Source organism: Hylaeus anthracinus, unplaced genomic scaffold (assembly GCF_026225885.1).
Source record: "Hylaeus anthracinus isolate JK02 unplaced genomic scaffold, UHH_iyHylAnth1.0_haploid 11994, whole genome shotgun sequence".
Classification (NCBI taxonomy): domain Eukaryota; kingdom Metazoa; phylum Arthropoda; class Insecta; order Hymenoptera; family Colletidae; genus Hylaeus; species Hylaeus anthracinus.
This window is the reverse complement of record NW_026534341.1, coordinates 7,918,249-7,932,448: the sequence shown is the minus strand read 5'-3', so window position 1 is coordinate 7,932,448 and position 14,200 is coordinate 7,918,249. Positions and strand designations below refer to the sequence as shown.

The following is a 14,200-nucleotide window of genomic DNA, read 5'->3' as shown; positions in this document are numbered from 1 at the left end:
CGCGTATGATTCTTATTATCAATAAATGAATAGTATTACTATGACTGAGAATAATTCCCTTTAGCCCTCAGGGGTTGTAGAAGTGTTTTTTGAAGCTACAGTGCGGGCTTAGCAACCCCGAGGTACCCGAGCTAGAGGGGAGCTAGTGGGCCCCAATAGATGAAAAGCCGAGCTATAGAGGGGCCATTGAGTCCCCACAGAGATGAGAAGTTATGAAGTATAATGTTAAAGTGGCCAGCCACAGTGAAGAACGATGTAAACATAGTTTAGAGATATTGTATTATGCCATATTGTTCAGTAGCATTTACTAAAGACGGAGAAAATTAACTAGCCGTGCAATAACCATCCTTGTAATGATTGGCCACGTAAATAAAGATAATGACAACAATGATAATTCCCTTTAACATAGTTCTATATATGTTTACTTCCTCTTGCATAAAATATTTACACATACACGTTCTCTTTTAAAAAAATTAAAAACCGTTTATCAAAGGCAGTTCCATTGTTTTTCTTTTTTAAATACAGTTATTGCGCCAGAACACTTTTGAATATGTTTACGAAGGGTATACGTCGCACTTAAAGCTGCAAATGTATTTATATGAAGGATTATAACTTGTATATATTAATAGGAGCAATTAGAATGTATAAAAAAAGGTACCCAGTTTGTTCCAACTGTGGCACCACGCGAATAGGGTCCGCGCGGAACACGAACGCCAGTGAAAGTATATCGCTCACGTACCCCACCCTGGCCAACGGTGAATCGGAACTCGTGCACACGAGCACTAGGTAGGGGTACCAGACGCAGGTATGGGTACAGACACGAGTGACCTGCGCTGCTATAGGCAGGTGAGATCGTCACGCGTAAAATCGCGCGGGTCGAACCTTGACGGACCTTAACGTCTGGACCCAACGGCTCTGGGACACATATAAACCAGTGACAGTGCAGCGAATGACCAAAGTCGCGACACACCTCCTCCACGATCTGTCAGTGACGTCCAATCGTGCCTTAACGCGTCGTTTTTTCCGCGGTGTTCAATATTCATGAATCTCTTCCTCCGCGACGGTGTGCCATTGTTTACCGTTTTCCAATTCACTCGCACGCTGCGCATCGTCCAGGAATCTTCTCCTACGGAGGATTACCGTTTTACCTATCTAACTCGGCCTATTCAGGGCGCGAAGGGGGGGGCAGAAGTGTGCAGGATCGTGCAGGAAGAAGTAGAAATTGAAGACTTCTTTCTGTATTAGGATCAATTTGAGATGGAGACCTGTGCGCTTTCAAGGTACGCTGAGAGCCCTGTATAGTGCTTTGAATTCAGTATTGTGAGTTGACAATCGAAGGCATAGTTTTGAGACAAGGGAGGATTTCTATTGGGATGGCTTTTGGGGAGTTCGAGGTTTGAAGCTCTTAAAGCCCTTCATTTTTCTGACTTGGAGGCTTCAAGTTGGAGAAATTATAATTTGTACTAGATTTTTTTTAGAAACAAAACTTGAATTTTTACTAGATTTTATAGCAAGCCTTATAGAACTTCCAACCCCTACGATAAAGTAAAGAACACAGAACATTCTTAACGGAATAGAGAAAACGACGACCATAATCCATAAACGTGTAGGGGAACTCCAGGGTGACCTAGGGGTTGAATCTGAAGTCCATGAATAGGCTCCCGCTAAAAACTAGGTAAAACGTTAATCCTTCCTGCGACCATGTGTGTTGCATAGTCTGGCATCCAGCTCTACCTGTCAACACCTGACTCGATGATCACGCATCGCCGTTTCCGCGATTCGAGCAGCTTGCGTGGTGCATCTTCTCGCGGCCGCCGACACGCGTGTTCTGAAACGGGCAATCGCTCATCGCGTCACGGTGGATTCGTTCCACGGGACTCGGACAACGTTAATTATGTGATTTAACCGTTACGTTCGTATCGTGATACCTGCCCTCGCCATCGAGGACGAGAAGAGTGAAAGAAGTGATAAACTCAACTGGTTCAAGCGGCTCTAGCTACTTCAAAGACTTGGAACGAAGATGAGGCACTTTTTAGGGGTATCGATCTTTGTAAGTAGAAGGTTCTCTTTGTGAACTTCTTAATGCAATTAATTTAACTTGGTATTTTAGTGTTTTTCGCATCACCAGACGGGGGGTGGGTCTTCTTCGACAAACAATTGTTATTCGTATAGGTGAATAGAGCTAAATGCTTGAATAATTTCAAAATCTCAATTTCACTGTTTCAGTAGCCAATTCAATTTCCCGTTTAATTTTAATGGAGCTTCATAACAAGATTACCTTGGGGCACGAGTAGTTCAAATTCCAATTTTTCCAATTTTTCTCAAGTTTTACTAGAGCCTCTTACCAAAGAACTACCTAAAATATAGTTTCTGAAGATCTAATCCATACCTGGTATTTCACCCCAGATACTACAATGCGTCGCGTAATTATTCCCAACGTCAGCACCAACGCTATTTCGCCACTCGGTACCGTGAATCATACTTTTACTATCGAAACGAAAGCGGAGGTATTCGAACGAGTTCCATCGTGATCCAGAGATCGGTAATACGCTGTGTCATACGATGAGTCAATTGAAAGTGGCCTAAGAAAGCAGTAAAACGCCGCTGCACCAGGATATTACGTCAGACACCAGTCCGTTTTAACCGCCTGGATCAGATAATAATGGTGGATCGTTTCAAAATTCCTAGCTCCAAAAATAAACCGAACAGATTCACGAATAGCGGCACCTACTTATTTTTATTACGCGATCGTCACGATAACGCCTCGATGAGTTTCCTTTATATGTCGAGATCCTTATCGAGATACGTGATCAACAACGCAACGCTGCCATGAAAATATGAAATTTCATCGAACCATTTTCTTCGATGAGGGCTTGGTAAATTTAGCATATCGAATTCGATTTGTTTCAAAATAGAGGGGAAAGTCTCTGTAATGGCAGAACCTAGATTATTGCAGGGAATTGGGACTGGAAGCCGCGCAATTATCGAAGTTCCTACGGTAGGGCTACTGCTCTCACTTTATTTGTTGCTTAGTGATCACCACCACTTGTCGACATTAGCAACGATTGAGATTTTTCATACAATAAATGAGGTTTTACTAATTTTATAAAATTCATACTTTAGGTTAGGGCCTACAACTAAGAGCTACTACGTATTGAATTGGTTACCTAAATGCAGGAATTAAGTTTCTACTGCATTTATTACAAACTATTGTTATATGCACGCTTTATTACTTTTAGTTTGCGGTTCAGATGCTTGATTAAATCTTCATGCTCTATTTGATCATGCGAACGGCATCTGTTTGATTTCAGATATGTTTGGTGAACGCACACGGCGAGCCCTGTCTCGAGTACGGATGTCCAGGACGACCGCGGTACGAACTCTTCGTTCCAGCGCCTCCAGGGCACACTCCTAGTTGCGCAAAGCCTGGACAAACGTTCTGTGAAAGTCTCGATCACTATCCTAGGTAAGAAGCTCGATCCATTCAAACGGGAAGCTAATAAAAAGAGGAATCCTGCGGGTCGTATGACTCACCCTCTAGAAACTTGGGCTCTACAACTCTCGCGAGTTTCCAAAAACATCCAGACGAATTCACCAAAACGAGATCCACCGTTCCGCCATTGATATTCCTGGCCACGTCGTTGGTCCAGTCCCTGCATACGAATCAGGGTTTCAGGAAGGGAAAGTCCCGAAATTGTGTTCTCGATATCCTGGAAATCGTCGCGCTCTTGCGCCATTGTGGGCATGTGTCTCGCACTTGATATCTCTGTAACTAATCGAGGTACCAAAAAACCACAAGAGCAACTTTTTATTCCTTTCAAAGTATACGAGATTTCTATCTATAACCCTCCACAGACATTCAAACTACTAATCTCTTGAAGTACGAATTTTAAATTTTGAATTTCTTACAACAAACATTTTTTTTTTTTTTTAAAGAAGCAAACATATATATATATGTCAATGTCCTTCCACATGTTAAAGTGTTAACAGAAACAAAAAAACAGTCATTTTTCAGTGTAATGAGCACTATCATTCGCACCCAAGTAACTATAAACTGTATCTAGAATGTGTGGGAGTGCACAGTGTGGTTACGTAAAGCCGAATGGCGACGTAAATGTAAATTGAATTCGTTGATCACCGTACCATGACCGTGGCCTTCTCGCGGTCATGCCCTGCTAGATAATTGTCGGTACCGTTACGATCGATACTCTCGCTATCCCATTTGGTGCCCCATCGATGGATCGAAAGGCCACGCGTGAAACGTAACGATAAATTCATCGTGTAGCCCGCGCCATGGATTCCCATGCGAATCGGTATTGTACTCCCATTTCCGCGTTTCCGTTCCTCGCGAAGTCAAAGCTCTTAGTAGTCCTGAGAAACTGGAAACAGGAAGACTCAAAACAGACGACGCGAAATGAATGGCCACGTTCTGCATCTGAGAACTCAGAGCGAGATCCTAATCGACATCCGTTCGCTATCTGTTTGCTTAAGAGACGGTTTGTGAAGTATACCATTTAATCCTGCGTTTGTATGCGATATAACAATTCTTGTACTTTATTATGCTTTGGAACGTAATTTTACAGTCCCTTTGTTATGCATACCATTTAATCGTGCGTTTTATTATGCCTTAATGTACAACTGTGGAGTATAAACGCACAGTAGACAGTAAACTGCGCCACGTTAGTTGATTTACGACATCTGAATTTTAAATTACACAGGAAGCCAGGTTACACGCGCGTGAATGACACCTAACTTTAAATTGTTAGAAATGCTAACGTACGAGACTGCACGAACGTTGATCTAAAATGAGAAATTTTCTAGCCACACGTTCGTCTCAATTCTGTAAGCGAAAGGAAGAGAATTCTGAATGAAACTCGATATAAACTCCGAGGTAACGTTTATGAAATTACTTGAGAGTTACCAGAGGTAATTTGTTACATCGCCCTCCTACGCAGCAGGTATTTGAAGCGGCCTCCATTCGTCTGACAGCCACACATCGATGCTATCATCGGTTGTTGAATGATATCGTATCATTGCTTGTCGCGCGGGTTTCGAACACTCCCATCTGATTTCCAATTGTTCGCATTTATTTGCATTGCTTTTATGCTATAGCAATAAATACCTGAACAGCTTGCACCAGAGCTATACTTAGTTTTAATGCTCGCTTTAAGTCTCCTTGGTGTAGTTTTTATTGGATCGCATTAGAAAATTGTCGTATTAGTCATTTTATCATAGGTTATTCTAAATTTAAATCGAGCCAATAAATTTTGGCCAATTTCGGAAAATAAAAATTCCAGAGAATTTGTATGCCGATATACGATCATGCAATGGTTCAGAAACGCGTGGCAATGTAAGAGGCGTAACAGGAAACGTTGATACCTCGCATTGTTTATAATTTTCTGACAATCGCAAGAATTTTCTTCAAGAATGTTTCTCAAACCATTACTTACTCGTACTCATTTCCTCGATTATGGTTCATACCGTAACTTTATTATGTGTTGATGTAATGCTCCATAAGGTGATGCTTATAGATACGAAACATAGTCCAACAAAGAGAAGATTCTCGAAAAGGTTTTCTGTTTTATTTTTTTTTTAATCTGAAACTGCAAGCTGCAAGTTTACATATGTACTATGAAAGGGACAACCTTTCTCATATTTTTAGTAGGTTTTAGCAGAATTTCTTTCGATTCTAGCGAGCTGCGAGCGCTATAATTTTCAATTTAAAAAATGCCATATTCGCCTACCGTGCGACGAGCACCGAGAAAACCGTTTCTAGGCGTGGACCATGAATTATGCATAGAAATACATCTCTGGTCGGTGTCTTTCACCTCCGGAGAAAGTTTTAAGATCCCCGTTGTTACGTTTCTCGTGCGTGCTTAAAAATCGTCGACGTGTTTGCGCATATACTTCGCGCGTATTCCTGAGAAATTGTAAGTCGACGCGCGATCGGTTCGTTTGCTCATTGGCCGATAACAACCTCGGTACACGTCAAAACTTTTTCTTCGTAAACAATTCCCAGAGTTTTGAAATTACGACAATAATGACTGCAGTATCCGTATTGGGAACACGCTAGGAATTCCAAAAGCATAACCACGACTCTAATCAATTTTTTCCTTCAAAAGAGAAATGATTTCTTTGTGATTTACACCTCTATGTATTAGCTAATACTGCATTAAGTAGAGGATAAGTGGACGAATCTGTAAAGCTACAAACCTCGTCGTGAGCATCGTTTTAAGGTCTCTGTCGCTACTTTGGAAATCGTAGAAACGAGACAGATAAAAAGATTAATGTTGTATTAGTATTGAGTGTCGCCTGAAAGAATTTCTCTTCCTTGGTATGCTAATTTTTGTAGGATACCTATCCATTACTTGGCGGTTAAGAACGATCGTTTCTTCGGCCATCTTTAGGCCCCTCATAACCAACGCTGAGCTTAGGGTAAAGCGAATTAACCTCTGTCCCAAGAACTCTTGCTTCACCCCTACCCACGAAGAAAAACTGTATCTACTTCACGTTAGTAATCTTCAATATTAAGCCGATAGAAAGAGCTTTCCTTTTGCAAAAAGTTCCATCGAACTCTACTCCGCTTGAAAGCGGTTACAAAACGGACCCAAGTGATCCACGACAGGTCACGGAATCTTCCATGACCTCATGAATAACACATGGGAGTATAAGTAACTTTTTTTAGCTGCTTTTGAAACGATTCCATTAATGTTAGGTCGAGCAATCGCGCCGCAGAACACGACTCTCCATTCTCCGCGCGCTTTCGTGACAATTGCCACTGGAAATTTGCATCGCGTGTCAGAGATCGTTCTCGAGGAATGCGTAGAAAGAAGTTTGTTCTAGTTCTTTTTTATCAGGGAATTGCGTAGTCTGGATCGATTCGCGTTGTCTCCAACGTCTGCGTTTTCTGTTGCAGGCAGTTGATTAAATTCCTCGTGGAGAAATGCAGCTTCGACTTCAGCTCTGCCCTGCGGGACGAGTCCAAAGACGATTTCAACACTTACAGGTACGCTTATAGTCGAGTATGATCGCACGAATGTGCACCAATTGTTCACCAAACACAGCATGACGCGTCTTTCTTCTCAGACCTTCTAATGGAGGATTTCGAAACAATAATGCGTAGGATAACAAAGTTCGAAGGCCATTTAAGGTCAACAGTTGTGGGTAAAAATTGACTTCACATCTATGAACAAATTATTGATATCATATTAGGTTGGTCTGGTATTCATTTGTCCCAAGCACCAACAGTAGATCAATAATGTGACTAATTTTTAACAACCGTATTCTGTTCAAGGTGGGCCCCAGATTACCCCGAGGGTTATGATTACCCCCCGCGGGGAGAGCAGCAATTACACTCGCAAGCGTTACCATTTCTGCCGCCTCAGTATCCTCTGAGAGTGCAGCCGGCTTTAATTTATGGCACTCCGTCCAACGGCACTCGCCAGGATGGGTAATTTGAATACTAATTCCACGCAAAGCTTTATTCGAAGTCGACCTGACGCAATATCTGCGACTTCCATTGTGCTTCCCATTTTATTACTTCTAAATTTCGGTGTCGTTTCAATAATTAATTGGTGAGAATAAAGCAGGAGGATACAGTATGCACAGACATTATTGATTAATTAAAATTTTACGTTTCTATCGAGTACCCCATCTCCCTTTTTCCTGCCAGTACAAGGAACAAAGAAAGGCTTTGTATCGCGAGGATAAATTGCAGTTACAGATACGCCACGCCCGATCAATCGCAGAGAAATCCGTTTCTGAGCGACGGGACGGCCAGCGTCAAGTACCATCCTGGTAGCCAACGCGCCAACGACGGCGCCTCCTACTATCCACAGCCACAATCGCTGAACTCGTTTGGACAGAGTCAGACATGGTGGGCAAACAGGTGATTACTTCAGACTTACCGAACGCTCGCTCTGATAACACTGTTTAACTTGCCACGCTCTGCTGCCGCCTTCTCTCCTGTAACCCTTAGGGTTCAAGGATGATGGCAGACCACGTCTTTCATTGGAAAATTACAGAACGCAGGAACTCCATGTATAGACCTTCCAGAAAGGGAAATGGCTTTTCCAGTGGCATTGAACTTGCTGGTTCTCTAGTTCTCCGTTTCAGTTCATCGAATTCGGTTGTCGAGTACATTAAATGGTACCGCGGAGGATTCGTAATTAATCTGACTCTAAATTCTATTCTCGTAGTTCTACTTCAATGGAGAAAGGAAATTAAGGTGGCTTCAACTGGTACAGAATTGTCGCAAATTTTTCTTCAGACGTTTGTCTTCAAAAACCACATAGACTATTGTGATAAAAGTGACGCCTGGTATACGACATTGTAGAGTCTCTTAACGAGTCGGTGGGAGTTGTCAGTGAGCTGTTAATAGATCATAATATTGTAGTGTAAAGTGGGACACGACACTCTATGAATACACCAATGAGTCACGCTTTCTTCAACAATACCGTACACAGGTATTAGGACTTGATCATCACTCTATCAATCAAAGTGGATACGTTGAATCTAGTACATGATTAAGTATACTCTCTGTGTACAGCCTTGCTGAGAGTAGACCTAACAGCAACAGTGGCATACAAGTCCTAACATTTATTTTTTTAACACCTTTAAAATTAATTTTCTAAATCTCTCAGCCCTAATTACCTTCGTCTCCCTGTAGAAATATCGCAATTCTCAACACAGAAGCTAATTTAATGCTCGTTTTATCAGAGGGGAAGATATCGATCGAGATAAACGTATCGATGAATTATACAGTCGGCTCGCGGCCCGTACACCGCTAAACGCCTTCATTTCCATACGACACAATGGAATTTCTTCTCCGACCGATCAGCTTCGAACAATGTGATAAAACGCTGGCGAATCGATTTCCATTTATTTGCACAGGTATACGCGGAACAGCAAACCTGCGCCCCGCTCGATTTACGAGAACCCGTTGCTGAGGTACGCCAAGTTGGCCAAGTCGCGCGACAAGAGGCAGTCGAACAATCTAGACGCCATCACGCTTTGTCCGACGAATTCGCAGTACATAGCTCCCAGGGCAGCTCTGAACAACGAAGGGAACTGGATGTACGTGGTGAACCTCCAGGACCAGGACCAGAAGTACTCGCAACTAGTCAAAAGCGAGATCTGCACGTGAGTCGCTTCGAAATTTTGTTGGTTATTGTTTATGTGGTTGCTACACAGGGCTAGTGCTAGGAATTATTTTTTAGCTCCTCTGTTATATGCGTTTATTTAATTATATCGGTGATTTATTTAATACTTTTACTCTCCTTCTTTCCAGGACGAGCGTCTGCAACGGTATCTGCTCCCTCCCAACGGGTTACACGAGCAAATGCCAGCAACAATACGTTCAAAAGAGGTTAGTGGCTCTACGAGGAACCGGAAACCAACTGTACACCGACGTGTTTTGGTTCCCACACGGCTGCACCTGTCAGATTATGCTTAATTATTGAGAGCGTACGGTATTAACGAAAGTTGGCATAGCCGCGGAAAGATTTCTCTGTCCGGAGGGTAACCTTGGGTCGATCGTCCAAGGAGACGGATGACGCAGTATTATGGAACTCCCGTGATCGAATCCCAAGGATGAATCGCGTATTGTGATGAAGAACGGAAGAGCGAAGATTTTTTTTGCGATGCGTCGAAGCAATCCAAAGAAAAGGTTCACGAGGGAAAGTCGATATTTAAAGTCGTGGAAAATTCGAATAAATGGAGTATGAAGACGATTGGAAATGAGTGGATCCAAAACGAGAGCATTTAGATGGACGCTGTGCGAGGTATATTTAAAGATCTTTAGAAATATAGAAGTCTGAGATATTAATCTCATCTCGAGTGCTTTAAGCTTCCCATTTAGTCATTCATTTTATTTTAGATTAGATTCAAATATAATTAATGTGAAGTTTAAGTGTCTTATGTAATATAGAAATTTAATGCCGTAACCAATGGATTTTAATTTGCTTCGAGTATTTATAAATCAGTAGTTTTCGAGTAATTTATAGTTACAATCGAAGCGCTACCAATGCTGCCGTTCCTACAGTTGGTACTGCAGGTAAATTTAAATGACTCACTGACAATGGTAATACATTACAAAAGATATAGACTTCGAGTAGATGAATAAATCTTCGACGAACATGTTGCAAAAATAATAATTATACATTATTATAAAGGAAATTGATGATACTTTGCGCTCTGTCCATCAGATGTCGCTACCTACCTCGAAACTCTAAGTCCCTGCGAAAGATTGCTCCAAGGACATTGCGAACGTTTTGAAATCATACACGAAGGACAAGCTTCGAAATAAATCGAGTGTCCTCCAAATATTATATTCCATCGCTAGATAATTGTCGATAGCAGAAATCGATACCGAGGACGCGCGTTCTTCGATAAAATGGAGACGCTGGTCCTCCAGTTCGTGGTCCATCGATTGCCACTCAAACGAACTCCAGAAAACTCTTCCCAAAGTAACAGCGGACATCGCTGCTCCCAGGATCGATATTCGCCTTCACGCGTCGCATCGAATCGCCTCGAATAACCCACGAGACCTAACTAAACATTGACAACGTTTTCGTTCCACGCGTGACAATTGCTTTCGTGGAAAAACTCGGCTAATATCGAATACCGCAGATATTGCACATTATTATTCAAGTTTATTATTATAACAAAGAAAGCTCGGATATTCTTGAAAAATTAGGGGAAAGTTTGGGGATATTAGTATCAAACAAACAGGTGGGAGGAGAGTAGTGACATTAACGAAACGATTGCAATCGTTTGCGATTAAAAATACTACAGGGGTGAATCAGGCAATATGGATTGAAGATGATTGAGAATGATACCCAATGATTCACGATTCACGAGTTAGATTCATCGAACGATGACCCCAAAGTTGAACTGCATCTTCATTTCTCCAAAAATAAAATTGATCAATGAGCCCCCGAATCTCCGAATCGCCCGAAAGAAAAATATTCACGCTCGGCCGAAAAAGGAGAAAGGTCACGACAAGCGTATGACCCCACGCGCGTGTTAAAATATTCCTCCCATCGTGGGAGTAAAATCGACACGGGTGTCGAGGGCCAATTTACAAGCGATCCGCGCTTAAGAATATCGCGCAAAACGGGAAGCGATTTACGGGGCGATCGTAACTGGTTCTCAAGGACAGAGCGATATAGGTTAACTCCGCGTGTCGTTGAAACGCGAATACGGCCTCGTAGCCATGAAATAAAAGTATCTCGATTCGCTCGGTCGACTGGTGTGTAAAAAGGACCAAAAGGAGGGACGGGGGAGGGTCGAAGAGCCGGCTAAAAGGGATGGGGTGGGAGCGAGAGTGGGAAGAGGGGGGGGGGGTAACTGCCAGGAGGTCAGACACGCGCAGGATGCGCGGAATTTTCTCGCCCGCGAGGCCACGCACCACCCTTCGTTTTACGCGGCATTTACGATCGTTCGGGTTTTCAACCCTCCGCCAAGGCTCCTCGGTTAGGTTCGTTCGGGTCTTGGCCGCGTTATCGAGCGAACCCCCGCCTACCCCCATTAATTACGGAAAACGCGTACACGCGTCCCGATATAATTCCAAAGGAGAGGAATCGAAGTAGGCGGGATCGCGAGAGTAAGGATGTAGAAAGTCGACGACGATTGTAACGATCGATCCGTGGTTCCTTTGGCGCGTTCGACATAGGCGTCCCGGGGGCGGAATCGAGCGCGCTCGGGCCGATTTCGCGGAACGAGGAACTCGACGTCACTGAGGAGGACTCTATTCAAATTCGAAGCGATCCTGCACCTCTCGGTGGATTCGCTTCAAATTTTACACATCAGTTACTCTGTGTGAGCGCTATCGATTCTTGGTGACGATTTTTCTTTCGCTTATTTGTCAGCACTTAGACTGCTACTCTATTTAGAAAGAGTTTACGAGGCAGAAGAGTCCTTTCCTAGGGCTCCTGCTAGGTATATCCTTGTCTATTTTCTGAAACTGACCAACCAACAACTTGAAATTGACTGACATTGAAAAGCCCACGAATAAACCAGTAGGTGAAGCGTGAAGACTGCTAACCAAATGAATTTTTTAAACAGAAAACCAAGCACAAGACTCGCTTCTAATTTTCGCTGGAAATAAAATTTGCTCCTACCGGGTGAGTATTCCTCGGCGAGAATCTCGGCTTCCGGCTGCCAGGCGAAGGGAGCAGGAAAAATTGAAAGCTCTCCTTCTCTCTCGCTGTTGGTGTCCTCGGGGTGCGGCGGGAGCGTGCACGCGTACACGCATATTCGGCCGCGTAAGTGCGTGCTATAGATTTCGTTCCACTCTGCGAAACGGTGTACTTGTGCGTGCCGCTCTGTGTGCCGTATTCACTCTCGAGGCCCTCCCTCTTCCTCTTGCATGCGCCCCCTCCGCCACCGACGAGCCCTCCCTCATCATCCCCTCGCCACCTGCGAGAGAGCAGAAAAAAAGGGGTGAATTTCTAGGCACGTAAGCGCTCGTGCAACGCACCTACATCGACTATCTACGTGCACTTGTGCTCTACGCGCTTCCCACCCTCGTCCTAGCTGCAACTAGCGATGGCCTCAAGACGCCTCGAGTCCTTCCCAAGCATCCCCGTAATTACGACCCCGGGTGGACCGTGTCGAGGTGGAAAACACCTTGTCTTTGCAAGAAAATTTGTTGTATTCATCTGTACAGCCTCGAGTATTAGGGATCCGTACGTGTTTAAACGATGTGCGATGGACAAGTTCTTGTGTTAAATGGAGGATGATCTGTTTCTAAATTATATAGAAAATTGTTTGACGAGCCTGTGAAAGGCAGCCGGTCTTCAAAGAAACCATAAAAGTACTGCTAAGAGTAACAAATATCACCTCCCTCATCTCTTTAATTTCTTTTTCCGTAAACAATAAGTTTAGCACGCGTTCAAGGATTTCGCTGCTATTGCCTGTTCCAATGTATTCCAATAACCGGGCGACACTCGGCCCCGGCTACTTTCATTAAGGAACTTGGTAACTTCGGTTCCGAAACTTTCGAGACTTTCAAACACTCGTAATTTCAAATATTATTCGCCGGGTCTTCGTCCCGGGATCAAATTGCTCGAAAACTTGTGGGAGGGAGAATCGAATGGGCCAACTAGCTCCAGGCGTTCACTATCGTCGCCGAAAATGGTTCCAAAGTCCCGTGCTCCTGCCTCCACGGTTTCGAATCTATCATTTTTCTATCGAAAGGTTCCGTCAGCTTCTCGAAAGCCAGCTGATCAACTCCATCGAGAGTATCGGAGTATTTATTTAAAGTGACAAATTATTTAGTTATACTTATTGTACTTGCGTTTTATAAACTATATTTATTAAATGAGTATGAAAATATATATGTTTACTACATCTATTTATAACTTTTCTTATTTATAAAACGTATGCAGGTAAGTATTATGTACACTAATGTACACTAGTGTACTCAAACGTACACTAATACTGTTTGAGATGTTTAAACCACATTCTATTTATAGGAACTTTTAGTTACATCACACAAGAATTTTTTTTTAAACATCTTTGTTAATATCATTAAACTCTGTCAACTGAGTATATCGTTCGTTGGGTGTTCGCCTTGGGCTCGAGTTGCTCGGAAGCTTGCGAGGAGGAGGATCGAATGCCCATCGCTAGCTGGCAACGTACACTATCGTCGTCGTCGCCAACCCCTCGCCCCGACGACCAACCCCCGCGACACCCCTCTGTTCTGCTCCATGGTAATCCAAGAGTGCGTACAGAGAGGGGTACACGCACACGAGGTGGATGGCAACGCGGGTACCGCGGCTACTTGAAGGGTTTCCATTTATATGCGCGCACGCACCCCGCGTCGAAGGGCGCTCGCTCGCTCGCTCGCTAGCTAGCGCACGCACCCCCGATGCCCGAACCGAGGAGCAGGAGCGAGCTGGAGCCTCGAGGCGGACGAGGACAGAGTTAGGGGTGAAGTTGCCTCCTCGAGAAGAGTATACAGGGTGTCCCACTCGAAACGGCCCACCTAATTATCTCATTCAGTCGTCGCGACACGAAAACAAACGGAGATGTGTCAACGATCGCGAGCCTCCTTTTCAAAGTCGATGGTCTTATTAAATATCTGCGGTTCACCGAGAAAATCAATTCTTGTCTCAGGGAAGACCCTTGAGACCTGCTGACTTGTCGTGGATCTGAGCTACGGATGGAAGCATTGTAAATATTCCGATACGTATTA

The 14,200-nt window shown here is 43.6% G+C and overlaps 1 protein-coding gene across 1 annotated transcript; it reads left to right on the top strand.

Annotated features, from left to right (window-relative positions):
* The first annotated feature begins 840 nt into the window (after positions 1–840).
* LOC128888936 (protein spaetzle 5) lies at positions 841–11,253 on the top strand. The gene is made up of 9 exons (XM_054146172.1): positions 841–1,280; positions 1,717–2,050; positions 3,312–3,466; positions 6,917–7,006; positions 7,295–7,450; positions 7,718–7,888; positions 8,893–9,141; positions 9,290–9,912; positions 9,970–11,253. Exons 2-8 carry the CDS (start codon positions 2,021–2,023, stop codon positions 9,459–9,461), a joined length of 1,023 nt encoding a protein of 340 aa, XP_054002147.1. The 5' UTR covers positions 841–1,280; positions 1,717–2,020; the 3' UTR covers positions 9,462–9,912; positions 9,970–11,253.
* The last annotated feature ends 2,947 nt before the right edge of the window (positions 11,254–14,200 follow it).

Coding starts and splice junctions, on each gene's coding strand:
- LOC128888936 (XM_054146172.1), top strand. CDS start 2,021: ATGAGGCACTTTTTAGGGGTATCGATCTTT. Junction 7,007..7,294: donor GACGATTTCAACACTTACAG/GTACGCTTATAG, acceptor ATTCTGTTCAAG/GTGGGCCCCAGATTACCCCG. Junction 7,889..8,892: donor CAGACATGGTGGGCAAACAG/GTGATTACTTCA, acceptor TTATTTGCACAG/GTATACGCGGAACAGCAAAC.